Genomic DNA, 25826 nt, shown 5'->3' with positions numbered 1-25826 from the left:
ACTCACAGCACCAGCTGTGAAACACTCCTGCCAAGCATGTTCTCCTCCATCTGACAGTCATGCAGCGCTAACCCCCGGTGTAGGGGAAATACAGGAGACCGAGTGAACGCCATAAGGAAGCCATCAGCTGGACCCGGAACGCGGGACATTGTCAAGTCAATGCCTCTTCGACAAGCCGGTGGCATGTACAGAAGGGTAGCCTGCTCCAGATGTCAGAGGGCTCGGGAGACATAACAACCAGACGGCATGCACCGCCCGTGATTAAGTCCCATTGGACACAAACGGCTATAAAGACATTCTGAGGGCTCTAGCCGGTGTGGCTCAGTGGGCAGAGCATCGGCCTGCAGACCACAGGGTCTCAGGTTCGATTCCGGTCAAGGGCGCGTACCTCGGTTGCAGGCTCCTCCCCGGCCCGAGCCCTGGTCGGGGCGTGTGCAGGAGGCAACCAATCGATGTGCTTCTCTCACATCGATGTTTCTCTCTGTCTTTCCCTCTCTCTTCCACTCTCTCTAAAAATCAATGGAAAAATATCTAGTGAAGATTAACAACAACAAAAAAGACATTCTGAGGGAAATTTGAATGTGGACTCAACATCAGATGATACCAGCAATGTACTGTTAATTCGATACTATTGTAGACTATTTTTTTTTTAATCCATGCTGGATTATTTATGGATAAGGTGTCATCATTCAGCAGAAAGTATACAGAGAGATGAAGCAGATGGAGCTAAAATTTTAATTGCTGGATCTAGCTGGTACCTATATTCTTTTTATTTTTCTATATCTTTGACATTTTTCACAGTAATTTTTAAAAGACTTTTTATTGATTTTTTAAAATATATTTTTATTGATTTCAGAGAGAAAGGGAGAGGAAGAGAGAGATAGAAACATCAATGATGAGAGAGAATCATTGATTGGCTGCCTCCTGCACATTGGACTGAGCCCAAAACCCAGGCATGTGCCCCTGACCAGAATCGAACCTGGGACCCTTTGGTCTGCAGGCCTATGCTCTGTCCACTGAGCCAAACCGGAGAGGGCTTGATTTTTAAAGAGAAAGGGAGAGGGAGAGAGAAATATCGATTGGCTGCCTCTTACCAGGGATCAAGCCCCAAACCTGAGCATGTACCCTGACTGGGAATCAAACCAGCAACTCTTCCGTGCATGGGACGATGCCCAACCAACTGAACCACAGCAGGCAGGGCTGCACAGTGATTTATTAAAGTAAAAGTCACTCATAAAGAATAAACATTGTATTGTCTACACCAACAACTGTAAACCTACTTTTGCCCCACCCTGTAGTATATATATCTGAGCAACCATAGTGGTATCCTGTTGCTTGGCAACTCTAATCAATAGGAATCGGCTTCCTAGAATACTGTTTGAAGAAGAAATGAGAAGCCACATTCTGCCTCGATTTTAAACAGCTCTGTGATTGATTAGCAATGTCTGCCATGGGTATGGCATTAGACAGTGGTGTCTCGCATGCTGTCTATTGCCCATGCTCGCTCTAAATCATTCTCCTTTAGCTCTGCCTCCCATGCGATCTTCCAAGGCAAGGCAAGGAACTGGAAGAATTGCCCAAGAGTTAGAAAATGTACATGATTTGTTCAGACTGAGCTAGAACCTGTGTGCGTAGATTTCACAGCTACATTTAAGTTAACACAGGGTGGGAATGCTGTGGTCTGAAGACCATCTGTTTCTAGGCCTGGACCTACTCCATCTTTTGTCCTGCCTGGCCTTCGAAGCGATGTTTCTCCTGAAAAGGTCCCACCTGTCTTCACCCACATCCTTCATGCATGCGGGGGCGGACTGCGAGGGCGCGCCGCCAGGGCTCCCAGCTGGACAGAAGCTGGCGAAGCAAGGGAGGAACTCCCCCAACTGCGAAGGAACGGCGCTGGGACCACTGCCTTCCCCGGGCCGGGCCTCGTCAGGGGCCGGGGGAAATCAGAACTGAGCAAAGCCGCCAGGAGGTGGTGGCAGCACAGTGGACAATTACCCAGACAAGTCACACCGCTACTGTGTTGCAACTGTTATTGTAAGCTCACTCTCGAATGTTCTGCTCGGGGAAGAGGCCCAGGCGTTTAGGCTACTGAACCATGGGGAGGGTGGAGATGGGATAGAATGTCAGTGACCTCGCCAGGAGGCGGCCTGCCCACGGGGCCTGCCCTGTAAGCACATCACCACTCAGGAGCTGGGGAAGTATGGGGCAGGGGCAGGGGGGATGGGCTGACCCTCTTGCCCATATTGAGGTCAGGCCTGGAGGCAAGGCCTCCTGGCCCCCGCGGTGCCCCCAGGGCTCAGTGGAATCCAGGGAGCCTTCCGAGAAGAGAGCCTGCATCTAGCGAGCTTAGTGTTTATTCGGTGAAAGCAATGGCTTCCAGATGTGAGCGGGACCGGGGGCCTGGGAGCCAGCAGCGCATCGGGGCTCGTCTCCCTGTCACTGACGGGGAAGGAATGAAAGAATCTGGGCTTGCTACCCTGGCCAGATGGCTGCTGCTCAGCCCTTCCAGGCAGATCGACCATCCCCCAAGGCTCCTCCCACAACACTTGACAGCCAAGCTAGCTGGAGAAGCAGGGAGGGGAAGCCAGGGCCCCAACGGGCCTCAGAGCCACAGACTGGGAAACGGAGGGCCCCATCCTGGGCCCTGTAGCCTCAGGAAGCTCGTGGGCATGGATGAAGAGAGAGTTCTAGCCCCTGCCAGCTGGGCACCCCAGGCACCTGTCCCAGGCCCTGCTTTCCCGAGGACCTTGGCCTCCCTGCAGCCGGGGGTGGATTCTGGGCTCCACCCCAAAGCACAGGGCTGCAGTCACAGCCTTTGCCCACCCTCGCCAAGGCGCCCAGGGCTTCCCACGCGAGGCTTCCTCGCACCCTCACTGCCGTCTCACCAGGCGGGGGCTCTCATAGCGCCGTGAGGACACGGAGGCTCAGAGAGGCTGACGCTGCGCTCCGGGGCACGCCGCCCACAGGTGGCAGGCGGGAGTCGGAGCCAGCGCGTGGCCCTGACGCTCCCCCGCACCCCCTCCTCTGGGAAGGGTCCAGGATGAAGTCATCTCCGGGGCCCGTACCTCCTGATCCGTTAATCAGAACCACCTGGGCAGGACCTCCCCACCCCCTCACTGTCCCAGAAGGCCCTTCACCTTTCCCCTGGCCGAGCGGATGCACAGAATCCGGGCACTTTCCCTCTTCGTACCTGCTGGTGCCAGACAGGGGAAGGGCCTGGGTCCCCGGAACGGGGCTTCCCAGGACCCAGGCAGGCTGCAGGCTGATGGGGACTACCCACAAACTCTGACCCAGTGTACTGAGCGGGCAGGAAGCCTGGAGGACAGCTGTGCTGGGGCAAGTGGCTTCTGGGACCCAGCTCAGTCTCCATCAGAACTGCCTACTTCAGGACAGGCCCCGGGGCCGTGTTGCCTGCCTCCCCCGTCTGCTACAGGATGGCAAAGGAGGGGGTCTCCACCACAGGGGACCCCTGGTACCGTGAGGCCAACCCCACAACTGGGAAAAAGCGCCATGCTCAAAAGCACTGGGACCCACGCCAGATGCAGTATCCCTCTGTGCCCGGCACCCACGGCTGCCCTGGCCCAGAGCAGGTGCGCAGTAAGCCGGGGCGGCGGGAGCGGAAGGTGTCGCCCGCCACGCTGGACCTGCTCTGAAAAGGTGAGAGGACACACGCAGGCACGGGGACCGCTGCAGCTTCCGAGAGCTCCTCCCAGCTGGCGCGCCTTGGCCGGGGCAAAGGCCCGTTCCCCCCCTGGAAGGATGAGCGCAGCCCTGGCGGCCCGGCCGCGTTCCCAGGCTTGCCGAATGTCTGGGAACATCTGGAAGCGGCCAGGTCCAAGGCATTAAGCTAACAAATGGCAGAGCTGTGTGTCCAGGAAGGAGAGGGATCCAGGCCCCTACCCGGAGGCGGCTAATCCTAGCCGTCGGCGGTCCCACCGAGCGCTGCGAGCCAGGCTCCCGGGCAGGAATCTGGCACCATGGCCATGAGCGGGGGGATTCGCCCCATTGCCCTGCCTCAAGGGAGAGAACGGGGGTCCCAGCCCCACACCTGGGCACGCCGTCCGCGCCCACCCACCGGTGGCCCTGGCAGGAACCCAGTTCCCCTGCAATTGCCCAAGCAGGTGTCCCCCCAAAACAAGGACAGGACCAAGCCATCCCCACACTGTGAAATGCCTTCCACTCTGACTGGGCCGGCTCCGTGCCAGAACAGACGGACAAGCCAAAAACACAGCCTAATGTGTCGCAGAGAACCGCGAACGCCATCTGCCAACAGGGAGTTAAGGCCGCTAATCCAAACACGCCTGGCCCGTTCTCTGCAGAACATAAATATACAAGACAGGAAACCCTCTCCCGGAGGAGACGCGGGGCGGCCTCCAGGCCGGGCCTCCCTGCCTCCTCCTCCCAGGGCCTCAGGCGCAAGGGACCCCGTCTGTCCACTCCCCGGCTCTTCACCAAGCACCTGCTCTGTGCCGGTGGCTGGGCGAGGTGCTGGGGATACAGTAGCACCCGGCTCAGCCTCGGGGAGCTCACGGTTGTAAAATTACAGCGATGCAGAGCCGCACGGGGCGGGCAGGAAAGGAGACTTAATCTTGACGGGCAGTCGGCAGGCCTCCCTGAGGAGGTGCATTTCCGCTAAGACCGGGAAGATGAGAAGGAGGCAGAGTGGAGAGAACAAGCTGCATTAGCAAAGGCCCTGGGGTAGGAGAGACAGGGACACTGCAGGAACAGCAGAGGCCAGCAGGGCGGGGGCAGCGGGCCGAGGGGGGAACCGAGGTGAAGGATCAGAGAGGCAGAGGTCAGATGAGGTCTGCGGCTTCCCAGGGGCCGACAGGAGGGCCTGTGTGTGGGATCCGTTTTAGACGAACCCAGCGGGATGCCGGAGCCAGCTCACAGGCTCACGAAAGTCGGCGTGAGCGCCACTTTCCAGCTCTGCTCCGTGAGCTCCTGAGGCAGCGCGGAGTGAGCAAGGCAGGATGTACACCCCGGAAGTGAGTGTCCTGCTCTTCCCAGGGAGAGGCCTGTGAAAACTGACTGGCAGGCAGGTCCCTGGAAGGACCCCTCTGGCTCCTGGGAAGGAATGGCCTTGTGGGGCAGAGGGGAAGCGGGGGGAGCCCCGTGTGGCCGCTGGAGCCCGGGGGCCAGGAAGGGCAGGCACAGGTCTGAGAACAAGACCAGGGTGCAGACACCTGGTCGGTGCCGACCTGAGGGACTCCAGACCGTGGCCAGCCCCACACTCCGCGCCGCTCACCTCTGACGGCGCCCTGATGACCGGCAGCGCCGCCCGGAGACACGGGTGGTCGGGGGAGGCTCACCTCGGCCACCTGCTGCTTGTCCAGGTGGAACACCTGCCCGGAGCTGGTGGCAGCGATCTCCTCGTAGGCCAGGTAGCCGGGATGCGTGCGATCACCGCAGTCCCCCGTCAGCACGAAGACCACCTGGAAGAGGGACACGCAGCCTGGCTCAGGGCCTCCCCGGCCGCCTTCCTCCGGTGGGAGGGGCAGGGACGACGCAGGGAGGAGTGACCGGGCGAGCCCTTTCCTCTCTCTGGGCTCAGGGGGCACATCTGGAAAATGGGGAGAAGAGCACCCACCCCGTGGGGATCAGGACTGGCGCAGGTCAAGGGTCAGCGCAGGATTTAGGGAGGCAGCTTTGAGTCGATGTCCATTCCCTTTCACAAGGAAGCCAATGGACATGGACTCTGCTCCGAGGGGCCCCGGAGGCTGCCGAGTCAGAAGAACCGAGCTTGTCCTCGATGGGACCACAGAGGAGCTGTCCCAGCCCCAGGATGTCCAACAGCAGCCCTCTGCACTCCCACAGTACCCCTCCCCCACCCCTCAGCCAGCCAGGGCCCCAGCTGGCTTCCAGGTCTGAGACAACGGAAAAAGGGCGACGCGCGTCCACGCAGAGACGGGGCGCAGAGGCGAGGCCCGGAGGAAGATGGATTGTGCGGGCGTTGACAGGGTGTGGAAGGCGAGAGCGGCGTGGGCTGTGTCAAGGACGGGCCTCTCCAGGGAGGCGCGGGCCCTGGCGGGCGGGGACCCCGGACGGAGCATGAGAACACACTTGGAATTCACCGGACCAGCTCGGGGCTGGGGGTTGGCCGGCGTGGCTGGCGGGGGCTGGACCCGAAGGTGGACGAGAAGCACCCGGCCTCTGCCGTCGTCGGGGCTCAGGGATGCGCCTGCTGGAGACCCCGGCTTCCCAGAGTCCCCACACGCCAGCACCGAGGCGGTGCGCTCACCTGCGACTGTTTGAGCTGCAGGAGCTGCCGCAGCTCCTCCGTTTTGTGGAAGTCCTTGGCCCGGGCGTCCGTGAAGACGAAGACGAAGGAGCCGGGGTGGGAGACTTCCACCGCCGCCTTGATGGCGCCCACGCTCATCTCGGGGCAGTCGCCGCCTCCCTGCAGGACAGGGGTGTCAGCAGCCGCGGCCCACCTCGCCTAGGGGGGCTCACTAGGGACACCTCCGAAACCAACAGGAGGGGGGTCCCTTGAGCTGCCTCCGTCCTGCCCAGCCAGGGGTCAGGCCAGGCCCCGGTCAGTCCCCACCCTGACACACAGCGCAGCACCCACGGGCTTTGCGTCTAGATGCTCAGCATCATTCATTCGCGCAGCATCATTCATTCGCTCAGCCGTGCAAGAGTGACGGGCCCTCCCATGGGCTCGGGTGTGGGCGGCAGACGCCACATCAATAAGCACAACACGATGATTTAATTACCATCGTGATGAGTGTTACAAGTGGGGGAAGAGGGAGGGAGCCACGGGGACATCCGATAGAGGCCCCAAAGAAGCCACGTGTCAGCCAAGGCTTGGAGGACTGAGGGGTAGAGGCGGAGGCCAGGAGGAGGAGAGGTGGACGCTGGGAAAGCACTCAAAGCTGCCTCCCTAAATCCTCTGTGTAGCCTGCCCTGAATGCATCCCAAAAGCACGCGCACACACACACACACACACACACACACACACCTGCCTCCGCTCCCTGCCACCAGCCGGGCGCTCTCTGGAGCAGGGAGCTGGCCCTGTGCCACCGGGTCTGCATGTGGTTCCTTTGCAGTAAACGCCTCTGTCCTGGGCTCACACCTTCACCCCACTTTCACCCTCTCTGTCCCCCCTGTTCTGGGCCCTGGGGTCCCTGCCTTCAGGAAGCTGCTGGTCTCGGTGGGGAAGCTCATCTGGCCCAGTCTGGAGCCTGGGTTTGGGGTCTGAACTGGAACCTCGCGGATCCTCTCAGCTACCACACCCTCCTGCCACCCCTCTGTCCATTCACTACGCCATAAGCACCTACTATGCGCCAGGCACAGGGCCTCCTCCTGCGGGGACCTGGTCACTGAATAAGAGGAGGGACCCCCAAGGCACACGGTGCAGGTCCCGGGCAGAGCTGGGAGGCAGGTACTGGCCCTTGCCGGAAGCCCATCTTGGCCCCCGGGTGGCAAAAAGACCATGGCCGCTGGCGTGGCCTGGGAAGAAAGGCGCAGAGAGCCAGCAGCCAGGGGCAGGACCGCCCACCTGCACGTAGAGTTCTCTCAGCGCCCTCTGGAACACCGCGGGGTCCTCGGTGAGGGTCACGGGGCCAACATCTGCAGGAGAGAGGGGGGCCAGGTGGGCGTGGACTCCAGGTGCACGGCCTCCAGGGGCTGGGGCAGCAGTTCCACGATGCGCCCCCGGCGGTGAGAGGGGACGGGACGTGGTGAGGGAGCAGCTCCCAGGCCCATTGTGGGGGCCAGGCCACTCGGGCCCCTGCATGCTCCCAGCAGGCCCAGAGCTCCAGGGGAGAGCAGCGCTGAGGCACAGGGCAGCCCCGCTCCCCCCTCAGACCCGCTGTGCCCCATCTTCGGTGACCCCAACTCCCCCAGGAACCTCGCTCATCGTCGGTGGGAAAGGAATTCTGGGAAGACCAAGAAAAGAATCGAGCACATCATGTTTTGGACCTCCCGGCAACCGCGCAACACCCCGCGGATCAGCCAGGGGAACATCTTCCAGAAACCCCGCCCGTGTGTTAGCTCATTTAAAACGAGCAGGACGCAGCGACCAGGGCTGCCTACCCCAGGCGCTGGGAGGACACGGAGCCAAGGCAGCCTGCACCCCCTGCCAGTGGCAACGCAGGACGGCCAGCCACTTCGGAGACAAACGGAAATCGCCAGAACGTTCACCGTGCACCTGCCGCTCGGCCCAGTCCTTGCGCTTCCAGGTGTTTACCCGGGAGACGTGAAAACACGTGTCCACAGACGTGTGCTCGAATGTTCTCCGCAGCTATGCTCCTGAGAGCCCCGAAATGGAAGGGAGCCAGCCGTCCGTCACTGGTGAACGCGTAAACAAACTCTGGTGCGTTCACGTCATCACCTACCGCTCCCGAGGAAAGAGAGTGAGCGACCCACGCAGGCAGCCGCCCGGGGGAACCTCACAGACGTCACGCTGCGAGAGAGAAGCCAGGCACACGCGTGCATACTACACAGTTCCACTTACAGAAAGTTCTGGAGCAGGCAGAGTCACCTACGGTGAAAAAATCAGGGCAGGGCGTCTGGGGGGCAGGGAGGTGGCAAGGCGCCACCCCAGACGGCAGAGATGTTCCATATTGTGATAGGAGTGTGGGTGCCCCGGCTGTATCCGTGTCAGAATGGAAAGCGGAGACTTGTGCATTCCAAAGTATGTAAATTTCACCTCGTAAGAAACGAACTATAACAATGAACCCTGGTGAGTGGGGGGTAGAGACAAGAATGGCAGCGTTTTCCTGATACTCAGTGATGCGGGGTGATGCGTATGTGGGAATTCATTATACTCTCTGCTTACTTTGTATTTGAAATGTTTCCTAGCAAACCACCTCTCCCCCTCCTACCACCCCCCGCAATGGCAAATGGCAGTAACTGAAAGACACAGAAACAGGACTAGAATTCCAACGGCTGTGTTAGCCATGTGGGTAATAGGGGTTTGCAAAGTTTTTCAGACATCTGATTTCTTTGAAAAATTGTTGCCTGGCCGGTGTGGCTCAGTGATTGAGCATCAACATAGGAACCAGGAGGTCACGGTTCGATTCCCAGTCAGGGCACATGCCCTGGTTGCAGGCTTGATCCCCAGTAGGGGGAGTGCAGAAGGCAGCTGATCAATGATTCTTTGTCATCATCGATGTTTCTATCTCTCTCTCTCTCTCCCTCTCCCTTCCTCTCTGAAATCAAAAAAAATATATATTTTAAAAAAATTGTTCATTTGATTCCTTGGTGAACTCTAGTAATGGACTATTTTTTAGTTTAAGAATTCTAAATTCCAGTCACCCCAAAGTTCCCACACTTATTAACTGGTCAGCAGACCTTAGAACAGTGATGGGCAACCTTTTGAGCTTGGTGTGTCAGACTTCGCCAAAAAACTGAGCATAACTCGGGTAGTGTGTCACTTTGAGGAAAACACTAACTCCAAGACTCTAGTCGCAAATGTTTCATCCTCAGGAGCAGCACATGTTTCATCCTCGGCATGCGGCCGCGTGTCATCAGAAATGGCTACGTGTGTCAGTGCTGACACGTGTGTCATAGGCTCGCCATCACTGCCTTAGAAGGAAGCGGGTGGAATCATCCAGCATTCATCCACAATCGAGGAGGCATCTAGACTGCAGCTCGTGGGCCGTACACTCTAAGAGTCACCCCGGAGGCCCCAGCCTCTGTGCTCTGCATTTACTCATCAGGCCCAGCACCCTCTTCCCTGCCTGCTCTGGACTTCACCGAGCCTTCCCTGCGCCCTGCCGCCCCCCTCCCCCCTGGAACTCTGCAGCAATGCCTGCAGCCAAGCTCTCGGCCCTTGACCTCAGACGGAGCTGCCTGGACTCCTGGCTCCGTCCTGCGCCGGCCACGGGGCCTCTCGGAGCTTACTTCACTGTCCCTGGTTTCAGTCTCCCCCTCTGCAACGCGAGGCGGAGCATCCCATCCCCGCTGAGAACCAGTGAGGACGTGGGGAAGCCGGGCAGGGAGCGCCTGGCAGGGGAGCGCCTGGCAGGGAGCTTGGCACGGGCGGAGGCGCAGCCAATGGGGCTGGCCCTGCTGACACGAACAAGTCCTTGTCCTTGTCCGCGCTCCAGCCCGCCGGCTCACGGGAGGCAGACAGGCCAGGACAGCCCTGCTCCAACAGGAGTCCTCGGATTCTGGTTTGACCGAGAAAATCAATCATTTGACTCATTTGTTATTTCTGTATGACATAGTAATACAAATGCATGTAAATTCACAGTGTATGACATTGGTGATACACTGACTACGCACTTACTAAGTACCAGGCCACGTGCTGAGATGCTTGCTGAGTATGAGCTCACCGAGTCCTCCCTGGGACCCACGGGTCCGATGCTCAGGCACATTTTACAGAGGAGAAAACGGAAGCCCAGAGAGGTTAAGTACCCGCCCAAAGACACACAGCCAGGAAGCGGCCGAGCCGGGGTGGGCATCTCGGTCTGTACAACTCCAGAGTCTGAGCTCCTGACACCTCCCCGCTGTGAACTGGACACTGAGGTTCCGGACAGGCAGCCACACAGGGGATCCCACCAACCAGAAACCGTCCTTCCTATGTTTACATCTAACCTTCAAAACTCCGATGCTTATTTGTAAACGTGTATCTTACATAAATGCAGACCCCTGTAAGCAGACTTTCTATGTACGTGTAAATAACATACTATTTTTAACTTGGTTGTTTGTTTGTTTGTTTGTTTTTTCACGGAACAGCATATTATAAGCATCTTTCCAGGAGGCCAAACCCTCGGCTCAAAATCACCTGTAACGGCGGCCAAGGCCTTCCTTTGCATAAATGTCTAAGAACGGGCTTGCCTAATCCCAGCTTGTTTTCTCTCCAATTTTTATCACGAACGATGTCGCTCCGAACGTCTTCCCACGCCTCACGTGTGAGCGCCAGTTCGTCTCCTTGGAGGGGGGCCCCTAAGCAGGACGTCGGGTCGGAGACAAGGCCGTTCGGAAAGACTCCGTTGCAGATTCAGTCACCTCAGTCCTGTCTCCCCTTCCCAGGTGTTCCCGCCTCCGGTCCGTCCACCTGCCAAGGTGGAGCCACAGCCCTGGTGCCCGGTTTTGCTCACGTGACCCTGCTCAGGGACCGGCAGCGACGGCTGGGGGGCTGCCCACGGGGTGAGGCGCCGCAGGGAGCGGCTGGGACTGTCGGCCCTGCGCCCGCGTCATGAACCGTCATCCGTGTCAGCCTGTCCCGACCGTTCCCAACGCTGGAGCCCTTCTCCCCGCTTTGCAGCAACGTGAGACATGAAGCTGGGACTGTGGGCTATCATCAATGGAACGTCCTCCAGTTGGAAGGACCCCCCCCCCCCCCCCCGCTTTTTCTACCGCCTCTGTGCTTCTTGCCGGGGGAGTGAGGGGACGGAGGGTGTTGCGCTTTCTTTCTTGGAAGATAAAGAGGGTCACAGGGAGCCGATTCCGGTCCCGGTTCTCCTTGGCAAGGTCGCTGTTCCTGGACTTGCAGACACATCATCCCTCCAACTCTGCCCATTGGCACAGGCCCTCCCCGCCTCCCTGGGTCTGCCCCGTCTCTTCTCTTCGCTTCTTATAAGGCCCTCGGGCATAAGGGCCCCCGCTCCACTCCAGTGTGACCTCATCTCCATCCAGGACATCTTCAATGGCCCCATTTCCAAATAAAGTCACATTCTATTCAACTTAGAACAGCGCCCGCGTTTGGTTCCAAAGCCTGTGCCCTTTGCCACAAGCTATATACTGGTGGTAATGGTGGTGGTGGTGGTGGTGGTGGTGGTAATGGTGATGATGGTGGTGGTGGTGGTGATGATGGTGATGGTGATGATGGTGGTGATGGTGATGGCGATGGTAGCAGCTACCACTGTTTTAATCTTTACGAATCCCCCAGTTCTCTTCTACACACTTCGTATGTACTCACTCAGAAAAACACTTACAGCAGCCTATGAAGTCCACTATTACCCCATTTCATAGGTGCGGCTTTGAGGCCCAGGGAGCCCAAAGGGCCCGCCCAAGGTCGTACGACAAGGAAGCAGCAGAGATAGGTTTAAACCTGGGCTTGTCTGACCCCAGATCCAAGCTCCCCAGCCACCCGGGAAGCCGCAGATGCTCGGAACCTGTTCCCAGTCCCTCCTGCCGGATCCTGCGGGCGGAGGGAGGTTCGTGACTGGAGGCAGGCATGTGCCAAACAGCTGGGCAGATGTGGCAGCCGTCCTCGGAGCAGAGCCCGCGGCGCGCAGCTCAGACCTCCAAGCCTCCGAGCAGAGGAGCGCTGGGGCCAAGGGGCTGGGTTTCCCCCCTCAGGGCAAGACGGAGCGTGTCTATTTCATGATGAGAAGCTGGTTAATCGTCATGTCACAGTAAACACACACACGCCCGCAGACCGTGCAGCCAGCAGCCGAGCCGCCCCAGCTCGCAGGCAGGTCTGCAAACGGACCACATTTGCTCTGCCTGTTCCACCCGCGCCCCCGGCTGGTTAAAACCACCGAGCAAAGCTGGCAGCGGGCCTGGGGCCCCGAGAAGATGCTCAGAGTCCCCGACAATCAGACACTGACCTGGGTCACATTTCTCACCGACCACATTCACCAGAGAGGGAAGCGTGAGGTCCCCATGCAGCCGAGGTGTGGGCAAAACGCAGTCTCCTGCTCTGCTGGCAGGAGGGCATATGGTACCGTGTGCGTGGAGGACAGTTTAGTGCCCGCTGTCGAAACTGAAAATGACCAGAGGCTTTCACATGGCGACTGCATTTCTGGGGGCCTCGCCTACAGATCCGTCTGCCACTGTGTATGTGTTTATTATAAAGAAACTGAAAGCCACCCATCTGCCACAATGTGGGAATGACTGGGTAAATCCAGATCAGACTAAGATAAACTGAGGTCCCTTCGGTAGCATCTTCTGTGGTCGTTAAAAACAGTGGAGTGGGCCTAGCTGGTGTTGCTCCGTGGCTAGCATCGCCCCATGAACCAGAAGGTCACAGTTCGACTCCCAGTCAGGGCCCACGCCTGGGTTTGGGCCCTATCCCTGGTGGGGGGCGTGCAGGAAGCAGCCAATCAATGATCCACTCTCATCATTGGTGCTTCTCTCTCTCTCCCTCTTCCTTCCTCTCTGAAATAAATAAAAATGTTTGTTTGTTTTTTTAAACAGAGCAAAACAGTGAGGTGGGTCTCTATTTCCTGAGTGAGAAAGAAATCTAATGATTCATCACGTGGGGGGAAAGTAAGCTGCAAGCAGGATGCATAGGACAATCCATTTTCTATATAATAAAAAAGGTAAGTGGCTATACACTGAGTGGCCAGATTATTATGATCTCTGAACACATAATAATCTGGCCACTCAGTGTGTGTGTGTGTGTGTGTGTGTGTGTGTGTGTGTGTGTACACACACACACACACACATATATATACTAGAGGCCTGGTGCACGAAATTCATGCACGGAGGGGGGGCGTGTCCCTCAGCCCAGCCTGCACCCTCTCCAATCTGGGACCCCTCGAGGGATGTCCAATGATCCTGGATGGGGCCTAAACGGGCAGTTGGACATCCCTCTCACAATCCAGGACTGCTGGCTCCCAACTGCTCACCTGCCTACCTTCCTGATTGCCCCTAACCGCTTCTGCCTGCCAGCCTGATCACCCCCTAACCACTCCCCTGCCAGCCCGATTGATGCCTAACTGCTCCCCAGCCAGCCTGTTTGCCCCCAACTTCCCTCCTCTGCCGGCCTGGTCACCCCTAACTGCCCTCCCCTGCAGGGCTGATCGCCTCCAACTGCCCTCCCTTGCAGGCCTGGTGCCTCCCAACTGCCCTCCCCTGCTGGCCATCTTGTGGTGGCCATCTTGTGTCCACATGGGGGCAGGATCTTTGACCACATGGGGGCAGCTATATTGTGTGTTGCAGTGATGGTCAATCTGCATATTACTCTTTTATTAGATAGGATAGAGGCCTGGTGCATGGGTGGGGGCTGACTGGTTTGCCCTGAAGGGTGGGGGTTCCCTTGGGGCATGGGGCAGCCTGAGCGAGGGGCCTGTGGTGGTTTGCAGGCTGGCCACGTCCCCTAGCGACCCAAGAGGAGGCCCTGGTATCTGGAATTTATTTACCTTCTACAATTGAAACTTTGTAGCCTGGAGCAAAGCAAAGCCTGCTGCTCGCTCCGAGGCCAGCAGCGATTTCTGTTGGAGTTAATTCACCTTCTATAACTGAAACTTTGTAGCCTTGAATGGAGGCTTAGGCTGGCAACAGGATGGCTTCTTTTGTTACCACGGAAACCCAAGACTCGCTCCTGCTCTCGGTGGCTGTAGCCATCTTGGTTGGGTTTATTTGCATATTTGCTCCTGATTGGCTGGTGGGTGTGGCTTGGCTGGTGGGCATGGCTTAGGCGTAGCGAAGGTGCGGTCAATTTGCATATTACTCTATTATTAGTTAGGATTAGAGGCCTGGTGTATGAATTCGTGCATGGGTGGGGTCCAGCCAGCCTGGCCAGGGGGAGGGGACATGGGCAGTTGGCCGGCCTGCTTGCTGGTAGAACTCCTGGTCAAGGGGACAATTTGCATATTAGCCTTTTATTACATAGGATATACACTGAGTGGCCAGATTACTATGCGTTCAGAGATCATCACCATCTGGCCACTCAGTGTATATGTATATGAGTGAATTCCACACACGGTCTGCAAGGACTCAAAACTATTAAAAGTGTTGGCATCACTGGAGAGTAGAATTAGTGGAAGATTCACAAGGTTGTAAAAATTTTGCAATATGGATGGAAACTGAATTTATTAATTGAAAGCGCTAAGCCTGGATACTAAAACAAGAACACAAAGAAAGAACAGCACTGACTGACTCTATGCACTGAGATACAATGCAAAACTCCTCAATGAAACCCTGGCGCATCCAATCCAGCTGTGTCTTACAGAAGCACCCACCCGACCGACCAGCAGGGCTCCTGCAAGACATGTGGGAAGAGTTCAAAACAAGGAACTCCAGCCATCGGTCAGCAGGAGACCGTCTCAACACGGACGGGAAGCCCCGGGCCAACAGTGAGCGCCCAGCCCGTGTGGGTGTGTTCCCGTGTGGGAGTATTTCTGCTTTGCGTTACCCTCGGTAAATCAGGAATGGAAGCATGTCCTTCACCTGCTGAGGAAACCACCAACGAGAGCCGACATCACAGGACGGTGTGAGGTCACGAGGGGGGCGAGGACAGCCCGGCCACCCCCAGCATTCTGCAGTGCCCCAAGGGTTCCCGCCGGGGACACCCCGACCCATTTCTAGCAGGGAAACCCCGATGGGGGGAGAGGAGACAGCGTTCTAATTTGGACAGGCTGCGCTTGTCAACCTAGAAAACTCAAGACATTACACACACACAAAATAGAACTAGTTTTTTTTTTTAAAAAACTTCAGTTAAGAAAGTTGGAAGCAAAATAAATGTATGAGAATGAATTGCTTTCCAACATGCTCGCAATACTCATTTGCAAAAAATGTAATGGGAAAGAAATTCGTGGTCAAAATAGTAACAGAAAAACCAAATATTTAGAGATGATTTGAAAAAGGAATGGGTGGAGGGAGAAGAGACTATAAATCTTCACGAAGAGAAGGGAATCTGTGGATCAAGGGAGAGGCATGTGTCCGGGATGGAAACAATTGACATTTTTAAAAAATGACAACTCTTCCCCTAATCAAGATTGAACACAGTCCCAAGCAAAATCACAGTAAGCATTTCTGGGGAAGCGGACTGGGATTTTCTATTTTTCATTGGGAAGAAGAAGTGCTCGAGAATATTTTGAAAACGAAGAAGAGGCACGGAAAGAACATGCATGTGGTGCTGGCCTCGGGGACCCTGGAAACGAGCAGCCTTCGGACTCAAGGCAAAGAACGGGGCTCCCTTTAGCCAAGCTGTTCCCGGGGGGGGGGGCGAACAGTGCTCACACCAGCACCCCAGCGCGCTGGGAGGGAGCAGTTAAGTGAGGGGGGGGGGTGCGTGGCGGGGGCCAGGTCGCCACTGTTGGGATGGAAGGTCACAGGTAGGCAAGGGCAGGGGGTTAGAATGACCCACATAGTCACGGACCTAGAGGCATCGGTAGGAACGCATGCTCAGCTTAACATGGACACAGATGGTAGCATAGGGATTTATAGACGTGGATGTAGACATCGGTTAGATATACAACATCTACCTCCTTCCTCTCTCAGCAAGGTCTAGTAGCAATGACACCCTATCGAGCAGCAACCAGCACCCCAAGCCCTCAGATCCCCATTTCTAATACTATTATAAAAGGAACCAGGTGCCTTAGAGCAGTGGTCGGCAAACTGCAGCTCGCGAGCCACATGCAGCTCTTTGGCCCCTTGAGTGTGGCTCTTCCACAAAATACCACGGCCTGGGCGAGTCTATTTTGAAGAAGTGGCGTTCGAAGAAGTTTAAGTTTAAAAAATTTGGCTCTCAAAAGAAAGTTCAATCGTTGTCCTGTTGATAGTTGGCTCTGTTGACTAATGAGTTTGCTGACCACTGCCTTAGAGAAATTGCTAGTCCCAGGACAGGGCAGGACATGTATCGAAGGAATCTGGAACAACTCGCAGTGCCAGAAAGTAAGAAAGTGCTTAAAAAAATATACAACAATGGGGTATGTCTAAGGCACACGGGAGCCAAGGGCAAGAGCTTCTGACGACCGACCACCGGTGGGAAATACTGAGCAACTAAGTAAGGTAGTATTAGGTGATAGCCCAAAGGGTACGATAGATATCCACGAGCCACACTGAACAGACAACTAAACGGGAGAAGAGAGCAGTCTCTCCAGAAGAATCCCACATGAGTTATATATGCGCTCCGTCCTCAGTAAGTGGAGCACATACGGGACAGTATGGAAACGGAGAAGAAAAAAAAACAAAAGTAACTTCCCAGCAGAGACACCTGACGACCTCAGCCAGGTGATCAAGGTCAGCATCAACCGTGAGAAGTCATCTTGAGAGCACCTGCCCTCGATACGATGGGATGAGAATGTGCCTCCCATGGCCCAGTCTAACGGGAGAAGAACACTGGACAAACCGCAACTCAGGGCCCAAACCTCAGAGCAACACGGGTCAAGGTCATCAAAGACGAGGTCTGAGACACTGTCACAACCAAGAGGGGCCTCAGGGGACACGGGAACTAACCATAATGTGGGACCCTGGATGGGATTCTGGGGCAGAAAAATGACATTAAGGAAAAACTCGAGACAACTGAATAGAGAACGGGCTTTAGTTGCTAAGAAACGTATCTTTATTGATCCTTTAATTGTGACTAATGTCCAACATACGATGTTAATAACAGGGGAAACTGGTTGTTGGGGAACTGGGAACTTCCTGTACTGTCTTTGCAATAATTCTATAAATCTGAAGCTGCTCTGAAATTTAGAGCTGATTAAAATGGTTAAACTGTGCGCTGATAACTAAAAGCTAGGAGAAGGAACGCCTGCTGTGTGTGCCAACGTGGAGGGCACTGTGCCACGTGGAATAAGTAGACAGAGAGAGACAAATACTCTACGATCTCCCTTATGTGTGGAATCTAAAAAGAGCCGAACTCATAGACCCAGCCCGGGCGCTTACCAGGGGCTGGGGGGTGGGGAGAGATGGGGAGAGACGGGGAGATGCCAGCAAGGGGGACAAACGCCCAATGATAAGATGGGTAAGTTCTGGGGATCTAGCGGACAGCATGTGATTGTCGTTAGCAACACCGTGTCACATCCGTGACTGTTGCCAAGAGAGCAGATCTTAAATGTTCTCACCACGAAAAGAGAAATAATTACGTGACGGATAGAGGTATTAGCTAACGCTACTTAATCACTCTGCGATTTACAAGTCTATCCAGTCGACACTTCTACACTGTGAACAAGCCCAAGAGTATGTGTCAATTATACCTCAATAGAGCTGGGGCGGGGGGGGGGGGGGTGATTTTAAGGAAAAGGAATACAAGGAAGTGCGTGCCCTATTAGTAGGTATGATAAAGCCACATGGTGACTATATTGTGCTCCCAGAACTGCCCCCAATGGGACAGAAGGGAAAGCCCAGATAAATTCTTATCGGCGAGGTCCTGGCAGGTGGCTGCGTTATTGGAGCGTCGTCCCAAGCACCAGAGAGGCTGCCAGTCTGATTTCTGGTCAATACGGGAGGCAACGGATTGATGTTTCTCTCTCACATCGATGTTTCTCTCCCCCTTCTTCCCTCTCTAAAATTAAAAAAAAAAAAAAAGCATATCCTAGGGAGAGGATAAAAAAAATAATCATTAAAAAATTATTAATAAACTAATCTGAGACAAAGGCAGGATCCAAATGAATAAAAAAGAAAGGATTATTCAACCAAATGTATCTAACCAACTCATTATCCCATTCTAAAACAATTACATTCGATTATTTTTTACACCATGCATCAATTCTTTTTTATTTCAGGTTAAAGAATTCAATGCAACAAGAAAAAGGGAAAATCGATGAAAAAGCTTAGAACATGTACCTAACTGATTTTGTGACAGAAAAAGAAAAGATTTCGTAAGCATGAAAGTGAAGAAATGACAAAGGGATACGTCGGCAGATTCCACTACATTTAAAACTTAAAACATAAACATTTAAACTTCAGGGCATCAGGAACGACCAACAATGCAAAAAGCCAACAACCAGGAAAAATACCAGCCGCATAACAAAACCCAGTTAATATCATCAATACCAAGTCCTCCTCTCCACGGAGGAGGAAACCACTAAAAACCCCGTGGGGAAAGGAACTCACATTTACAAAAGAAGAGGGTCACCCCAAAAACAACCTCATGGCACGTGACAACACACTGAACCTCACTAGCAATTAAAGCAAGAAGAGACCATTCTCCATCCTTTGAATTGGGGGGGGGGGAGAAGGGAGGTTCATCCTAATTCCCAGTGTCAGGCACAGCTTCTCTGAAACAGCCCCTCAAATGCTTCTGGTAGAAGTTTAAACTCTCAAGACATTTTGTGAAACCATTTGAAGGATCGCCCACCTACTCCGTGTGCTAAAAACGTCCTGAGAATTCCACTCGGAGAAACTTAATCCTAAAAAAAAAAAAAAAAAATCAAAGATGCAGACGAAAGATGAGCGTGCCTTCCGCAGTGTTTTAATAGAGAAACACTGAAAACCATAGGAGTTTTCAGCCAAAATGAAACCATTAGCAAAATTCTGACTTTCTAGTTTGGGAACTTTCCACGCTTTTCATTTAAACACTTAAGACGTCTTGCCAGAGCGTAGGTCCTGGTTTATCTCCACGCGAGAGCAGTCAGAACCTCTGACACCTGCCCGCAGAGGCAGGTCCCGGGGGTTAGGACAGGGCTTTCCTTGCAGGTTCCTGCAGGCATGCAGCCCTGGGGTGGGGTGGGGGGAGGGGGGAGTCAGCTAAAACCCCCGTTTCTCCAGCTCCTCTTCCACCAAAGGGATGCTATTGGCTGATTCAAAAGACACAGCTAACCCTACACCACAGCTCCAATCGCTGCTCAGAAGCTGCAGCGGCTGCTCACAGCCCATAGAAGGAAATCTACGCGCTCCAGATCCTCAGTCCCCAAGTCTGAGCCCAGACCCATCTGGCCTCTCCCCGCTTTCCCATTTCAGCCCTCCCCCCACACACACCGGTCCCCACATGTCAGCCACCACCCAGCGAGCTCAGGAAGCACGCTGCGTCCCCAGGCCCCCAGCGCCTGGCATCGGCCAGGGCAATGCTGGAAAGCGGGTCAACACTCCCTCCTGTGCTCGGAGCGCGTTCCACCGCTGCTCCCTCAGCCCTCCGTGCACCTGAGCCAGCTCGGGACACTCTACTCTCAGTCTGCCTGTCTCCAGCGGGCCACTGGCTCCTTGGTGTGAACCCTGCCCCCTTCACAGGGACCCTCACAGGCTGTGCACACAATAGGGGCTCCATAAACACTGAGCCCCCCCCCCGCCCCCCGCCCATGCCTGGACCTGGGGGTGTCTGTAGGGAGGGAGGAGGGCTGGGTTCCCTGCTTCACCGAGGATGGAGTGAAGGCTGGAGAGTCCTGCACCCGCTCAGCACCCAGGAGGACGGGAGAGGAGGGGGTGGAAGGGGCTTGGGGCAGCTGATGGCCAGGGAGGGGCAGTGAGGACAGCCCACGGGAGCCCCAGCTCGGGGCTCCGGGTCGGGGTCCAGCAGGCTGCTCCCCTGCCCTGCACCTGCAGCCAAGCATCTTAGGGACAAATTACATCACCCTGGCAGGTGGCCTGGGGTGAGTCCCACCCATGTCCTGAGCCTCAGTTTCTCCAAGTGTAAGAGAAGGGGGATGGCATTGGAAGCCCAAGAATGATCCAGAAGGGAGAGTTGGGGGGGGGGGTGTGTGACCTATGTCTAAGCAGAAGGCCCAGGACACACCTCACATCTTCCCAGCTCCCCCACCTGACTGCCCCCTGCCCCTGAGAGGGGAGCTGTGCTTTGGATTGGATTCTCCCAGAAATATCTTTCTAGCTCCCTGGCTCTGGGCTTTGGGGACCCCCTCCCCCCGGCCGGAACTGGAGCTCCTGGAAGCGGAGGGACCTTCACACTCAGCCTGAGGACTACAGGGTCGGGTCACACCCACCGCTGCCCATTCTTCCAGAATCGGGAGTGATGCTGGGCGATCGGGGCGCAAATTCTCCCCACAGGGCTGGCTGCCTCCCAGCCTGGGCGCTGTGGGTTTCTCAGCACACGAACACTTTGCAGCACAATTCTGCAAGGAATCTGCCCCTCCCTTGTTAAGTGTGGCTTTCTACAGCTGCCCTCCCCTCGGACAGAAAGGCAGGTAGATGGGGAGACGTGATGGAGCAAACAGTGAAACAGGAACGTGGGATCCAGCGGGCGGCAGGTGCTGGGTGTGCCCCTCCCGCGCTGAGCTACAAGCCGGGATGTTTTAATTGGGAAATGCTGGGAAGGCAGTCCTCTCCTCAGAGGAACGTGGGAACCCCCCTCAGCTGTCTCTCCTGAAAGCCCCACAGCGGGGTCTCCCAGGGGCCCTGGTCAAACTCCTGTCCCCAACTCTGAGCTGAGAGTTGGGGGCTGGAGGAGACAGGTGTTGGGGCGCGGGGACCAGGCAGTGGAGCAGGGCTGTCGTGAGGCGGGGAGCTGCTGTTTGCCCTGGGGAAACGGGTGAGGGGCCAGCGGGGCCAGAGGGCAGGACAGAGCCCACCTGGCTCAGCGGCTCTCCTGGCCTCCCCGCCAGTGCCAAGCGCGAATTCTAAGAATTAACACAAAGTGCAGAAAACGCAAAGCCTCGTCGTGTACCAGGCTCGGCCACGATGTCTCCTTTCAACGTCTCAGCAGTTTGGGGAGCAGCTCTCACCCATTTCACTATCGGGGAAAGTGAGTCTCCGGAAGGTGGGGTCACTTGCCCAAGTCGCACAGCCAGGAAGTGGCTGCGCAGCATTTGAACGCAGCGCCCCGCAGTTCTCTGTCAGTCGCCCGACCTGGCAAGGCGCACGGCGCGGGAGCGGGGGCAGCGGCTCCAGGGGAAGGAAGGGGCGGTGGGGGGAGGTGGGGGCGGTGGGGGCGGTGGGGGGCCTGCCCCAGGTGCCCGGTGGGGCCGCGCCAGTGCTGAGAAGGCGCCCGCCCACCTCGCGCAGCGCTGGGCCTCCAGGTGCGCCCTCGCCGTCGCGGGCGGGCGATTGAGCGCTGCCACGGGGCGCGGACGGGGCCGCGGTGGGCGCTTCCTGGTCGGGGGAGGGCACCCGTGGGAACGCTACCTGGGTCGTGGAAGGGCACCAGCGCATAGTTGGCGATGGCCCGGCTGCGGTGGCTCAGGCTGCGCTCCAGGATGCGCGAGGCGCCGTCCATCACCTGCACCAGGTCGTCCCACATGGAGCCGGTGACATCGAAGACGATGGCCAGGGTGGCGTCCCCCGTAGCAGGGGCCAGCGCCGTCCCGGGCTCGCTGGCCGCCGCGGCGGAGACCGCCAGCAGCAGCCGCAGGAGCAGCGCCGGGGGCATCGTGCGGAGCGCGGCCCACGGGCCTCGGCGGCTGAGGCGCGGGTCGTGGCGAACGCGACGGTCCCGTGCGCCCCGCGCGCTCGGCGGCCGCCCAGTGCACGGCTGCGGCGCGGCGTGCGGACGGTGCGTGCGCTCCGGACAGGGGCTCGAGGCGAGGCGGGGTCCCCCTGCTGGGAGCCCGAGGCGGGTCCTAGAGCCCACCCCGTTCAGGGTCACGGGCCCGCCCCCTACGGTGACTCAAACTTTCCCGGCCCCCGCGGCTCGCCAGGCCAGACCCAAGGTTAGGGGAGGACGCGGGGCGGACCGACCGCAGAAGGCGGCTGGGGGGCGGCCAAGGCGGCCAGGGATGGGGATGCACGGGACGCCGCGGACACCTGCGCCTCTGACACGCGCCCTGCAGCGGGGGAGGGAGGGAGAGAGAGGGGGAGAGAGAGGGCGGGAGGGGTGACGCAACAGCCCCTGTCCTGGGGGGCCGGCCGCAGCGGGGGCTGGCTTAGTTGTTCCCTCCACCCCGCTCCCTATAAATGCCCCGCCCCACCCCACCCCACACATGAATCCAGTGCTTTTTCTCTCCACAGGGATCTGTGCTTCCCAGTTATTGAAACTGTTACTGTTATTGTAATCAAGCACCAGATGTTGAGCACCTACTGTGTGCACATGGTTCTTTCCTCCAATGCTCCGCTGCAACCGTGGAGGGAGGCACTAATTCTAACCCCATTTTACAGAGAAGCAAACTGAGGCTCGGGCATTTTCAAACTAAGTCATTAGCCCAGTCACTCAGCTCTCAAGTGGTGGAGATAGGACTAGAAGGCAGATCGAGAAAGATTCCAAGGACCCTCGCCTCTGCTGCCTGGGAGTGCTGTAGGATAAGGTCACAGGTCATCTGGTGACTCCAGATGGGGCGCGCCTCTGCCCGGCTCCCGCAGCAGGTCCCATGGACCGGTGTGAAGGTTCTGGGGCTCATGGCGGTGCGGGAGGTGCTTCCTGGGCTCTGGTCAGCCACCCCTCCCTGCGGCCGCCATTGCTCATCCCGGGCTGTGCTCTCCTGGTTTATTTCTACCACGGGCGTCTCTCCCCATTGGCCTAGGAGCCCCTTGAGGCTGGGACTGTGTCTGCGTCCCCCCCCCCAATCAGTCCCCAGTTTCCGGCCCAGCCCCTGGCACATGGTGGGGACCTCACCAAATGCTGCCTGAATAAAGAAGAGCTTTCGCGCCGGCCAGCGTGGCTGACTTGTTTGGAGCATCATCCGGTGCACTGGGCGGCCACAGGTTCGATTCCCAGCCAGGGCTCACATCTAAGTTGCCACCTTGGTTGGGATGCGTACGGAGGCAACCAATGGATGTTTCTCTCTCACATCAATGTTTCTCTCCAACCCCCCCATTCCTCTCTCTGAAATAAAGTGTGTGTGTGTGTGTGTGTGTGTGTGTGTGTGTGTGTATCCCATAAGTCTGGCTCAGTGGATAGAGCGGCGGCCTGTGGACTGAAGGGCCCCGGGTTCAATTCTGGTCAAGGGCGCGTACCTCCGCTGCAGGCTCCTCCTCGGCCCTGGTCAGGGCGCGTGCAGGAATCAACCAATCGATGTGTTTCTCTCACATCACTATTTCTTTCTGTCTTTCCCTCTCTCTTCCACTCTCTCTAAAAATCAATGGGAAGCCGAAACCGGTTTGGCTCAGTGGATGGAGCGTGGGTCTGCGGACTGAAGGGTCCCGGGTTCGATTCCGGTCAAGGACATGTACATTGGTTGCGGGCACATCCCCGGTGGGGGGTGTGCAGGAGGCAGCTGGTCGATGTATCTCTCTCATCGATGTTTCTAGCTCTCTATCCCTCTCCCTTTCTCTCTGTGAAAAACCAATAAAATATATTTTAAAAAAAAATCAATGGGAAAATATCCTTGGTTGAGAATTTTTAAAATAAAATAATAAAATAATAAATAAAATTAAATAAATAAAATGATAAAATGAAAACTTGTTAAAAAAAAAAAAAAAAGAGAGAGAAAAGAGGAGACGCTTTTGTGGCCTGCCTGGCCTGAGCCTTGGGAGACAGGGCAGTTCCCGCTCCTCCCTCAGCCCCTCCTCTGGGGAGACCAGACCCGGTGCAGGCAGCCCCGCAAACATGGCTGAGGGCTCTCCTCTGTGATGGGGGCGGGGGAGGGAGGTGAAGAGGGGAAATCTCTCCAGCCCTTGCCCCTCCAGAGCCCCACCCCCTCCCCACACCTCCTGCCTCCCCTGCCACCTCAGGTCACACCCCACCTCTGCGGCTGCTTCGGCACCTTGCTGTGGGACCCTGCAGCCCGTGTTGGCCTTTGTCTAGCACTGATCACACTTTTTCCAATGTCATCCATGTCGCAGGGCTGTTCCTCCTACCCCACCGGTGAGCTCTGGGGCAGCAGAGACCCGGTGCCTGGCACATAGTAGGTGTCCAAGGAAGGAATGCCACGTGAATGGGTCGGGGGGATGTCAGATGCCTGGTAGCTGAGCGCTGGCCCTGGCGGGGGAGGCCGCACACATCCTCGGGGACCATGTTCTAGACCAGGGCGAGGCCCGCGTGTAAGAAGGGCTGGGGTCTGGAGGAAATGGGCTCCGTGGAGCCGCCAGCCTGGCGGGATATGGGCGGAACCAAGTGCCCAGACCCAGGTGAGAGCAGAACTTCCGTCCAAGCTCATGGGAGGTGGAGTCACCTGTACTTCTGGACACTGGCCCTTTAAATCTCACTGGGCGAAGGCCATGATTGGCCCCAGGGCCTGGCCAGGGCTGGGCCAGCTGTTGGAGAGAGAAGAGAGGCCCCAGCTGTGGAAGGCAAAGGCGGACAGGAGCCAGGAATCAGGCAGGGCTCACAGGCAGTGACATATCAGGTAGAGAACAGGGGACAAAGTTTGGGGACGAACAAGTCCTTCAGTCATTCACTCTACAGACACTCGCTGAACCTAAGCCGGGTGTCAGGCACTCTGCTAGGCACTGTTGGGGGAGGAGGGCATACAGATGTGCAAGACATGCTTTCTACCCTGGGGAGAAGATCCACGTAAACAAATAATTCCAAGTCCATGACATAAGTGCTAACAGAGGAGTTACCAAAAGCTCTGGGAGCTCAGAGGAAGGAGCGTCTGAGCCTGAGGGGTCAGAGGAGGCCACAGGGAGCCTGAGAAGCCTGCAAGAACAAGAGGGGAAGGGCATTTGAGGAGCAGGAACAGCATGTGCAAAGGCAAGAGGACAGGAGCCACCTACTCTAGCCCCGTGAGGCTGGAGGGTGACAGCAGAGCAGAGGACAAAGGCCAGATCTTAAAGGACCTTAAGTGTCTTGGGAGGGTTGTGGGTTTTTTCCAGAGGCACTGAGAAGCTACTGAAGAAGGACGAGTGGGGTCAACATGGTCCAATTGGCATTTTGGAAAGGTCACAGCGGCAGAAGGTCAAGGGGTAGATCTTAGAGACGCCAAGGAGCCATAAACCTACTCCCGGAGGACGTAAGAGCAGAGCTGGCCCCGAAGAAAGTGAGAGGCTTCTCCTAGGACTGATCCCAAGGGCAAGGGGACCGTGAATTTGAGTCCCGAAATAGCCGTGTGACCTAGCGCAAGGCCCTCCCCGCTCTGGCCTTCGCTCCCCCATTGGTGGAATTATTTGAGATGGACGGGGCCCTAACGAGATGACCTCCCGTGGTTCCTGCAGCCCCACCACCCTGCACCCACCACCAGGGGTCCCTTGGAGACACGGGCAGGATGCAGGAGACCATCTGAGCTCTCGTGGCAAAGCCTCCTCCCGTGGCCATGGAAGGGAGCCTTGGGTGGGCACCACCTCCCATCCAGGGTGGCCAGGGGTGCTGCCCCAAGCATGGACCTCTCTGGGTGCTCCGTGCCTCCCCAGAACGTAACCATGGTAACCCTGAGCAGGAGCACAGAGGAAACAACCAAAGCCTCATCAATCATCTCCCATCCCACCACCTCGGCTCT

The 25826-nt window shown here is 56.8% G+C and overlaps 1 protein-coding gene across 1 annotated transcript in view; it reads right to left on the bottom strand.

Moving 5' to 3' along the window:
• HMCN2 (hemicentin 2) overlaps positions 1-21886 on the bottom strand; it is a 137360-nt gene extending 115474 nt beyond the window's left edge. Inside the window, 4 exon segments of the mRNA XM_054727277.1 lie at positions 5313-5435; positions 6242-6400; positions 7502-7572; positions 21643-21886. Coding sequence (XP_054583252.1) covers positions 5313-5435; positions 6242-6400; positions 7502-7572; positions 21643-21886 — 597 coding nt within the window.
• Positions 21887-25826: the final 3940 nt, after the last annotated feature.

This window comes from Eptesicus fuscus, chromosome 15 (genome assembly GCF_027574615.1).
Source record: "Eptesicus fuscus isolate TK198812 chromosome 15, DD_ASM_mEF_20220401, whole genome shotgun sequence".
NCBI lineage: Eukaryota > Metazoa > Chordata > Mammalia > Chiroptera > Vespertilionidae > Eptesicus > Eptesicus fuscus.
The sequence above is the reverse complement of the archived record's forward strand: the minus strand, read 5'-3'. Positions and strand labels throughout refer to the sequence as shown.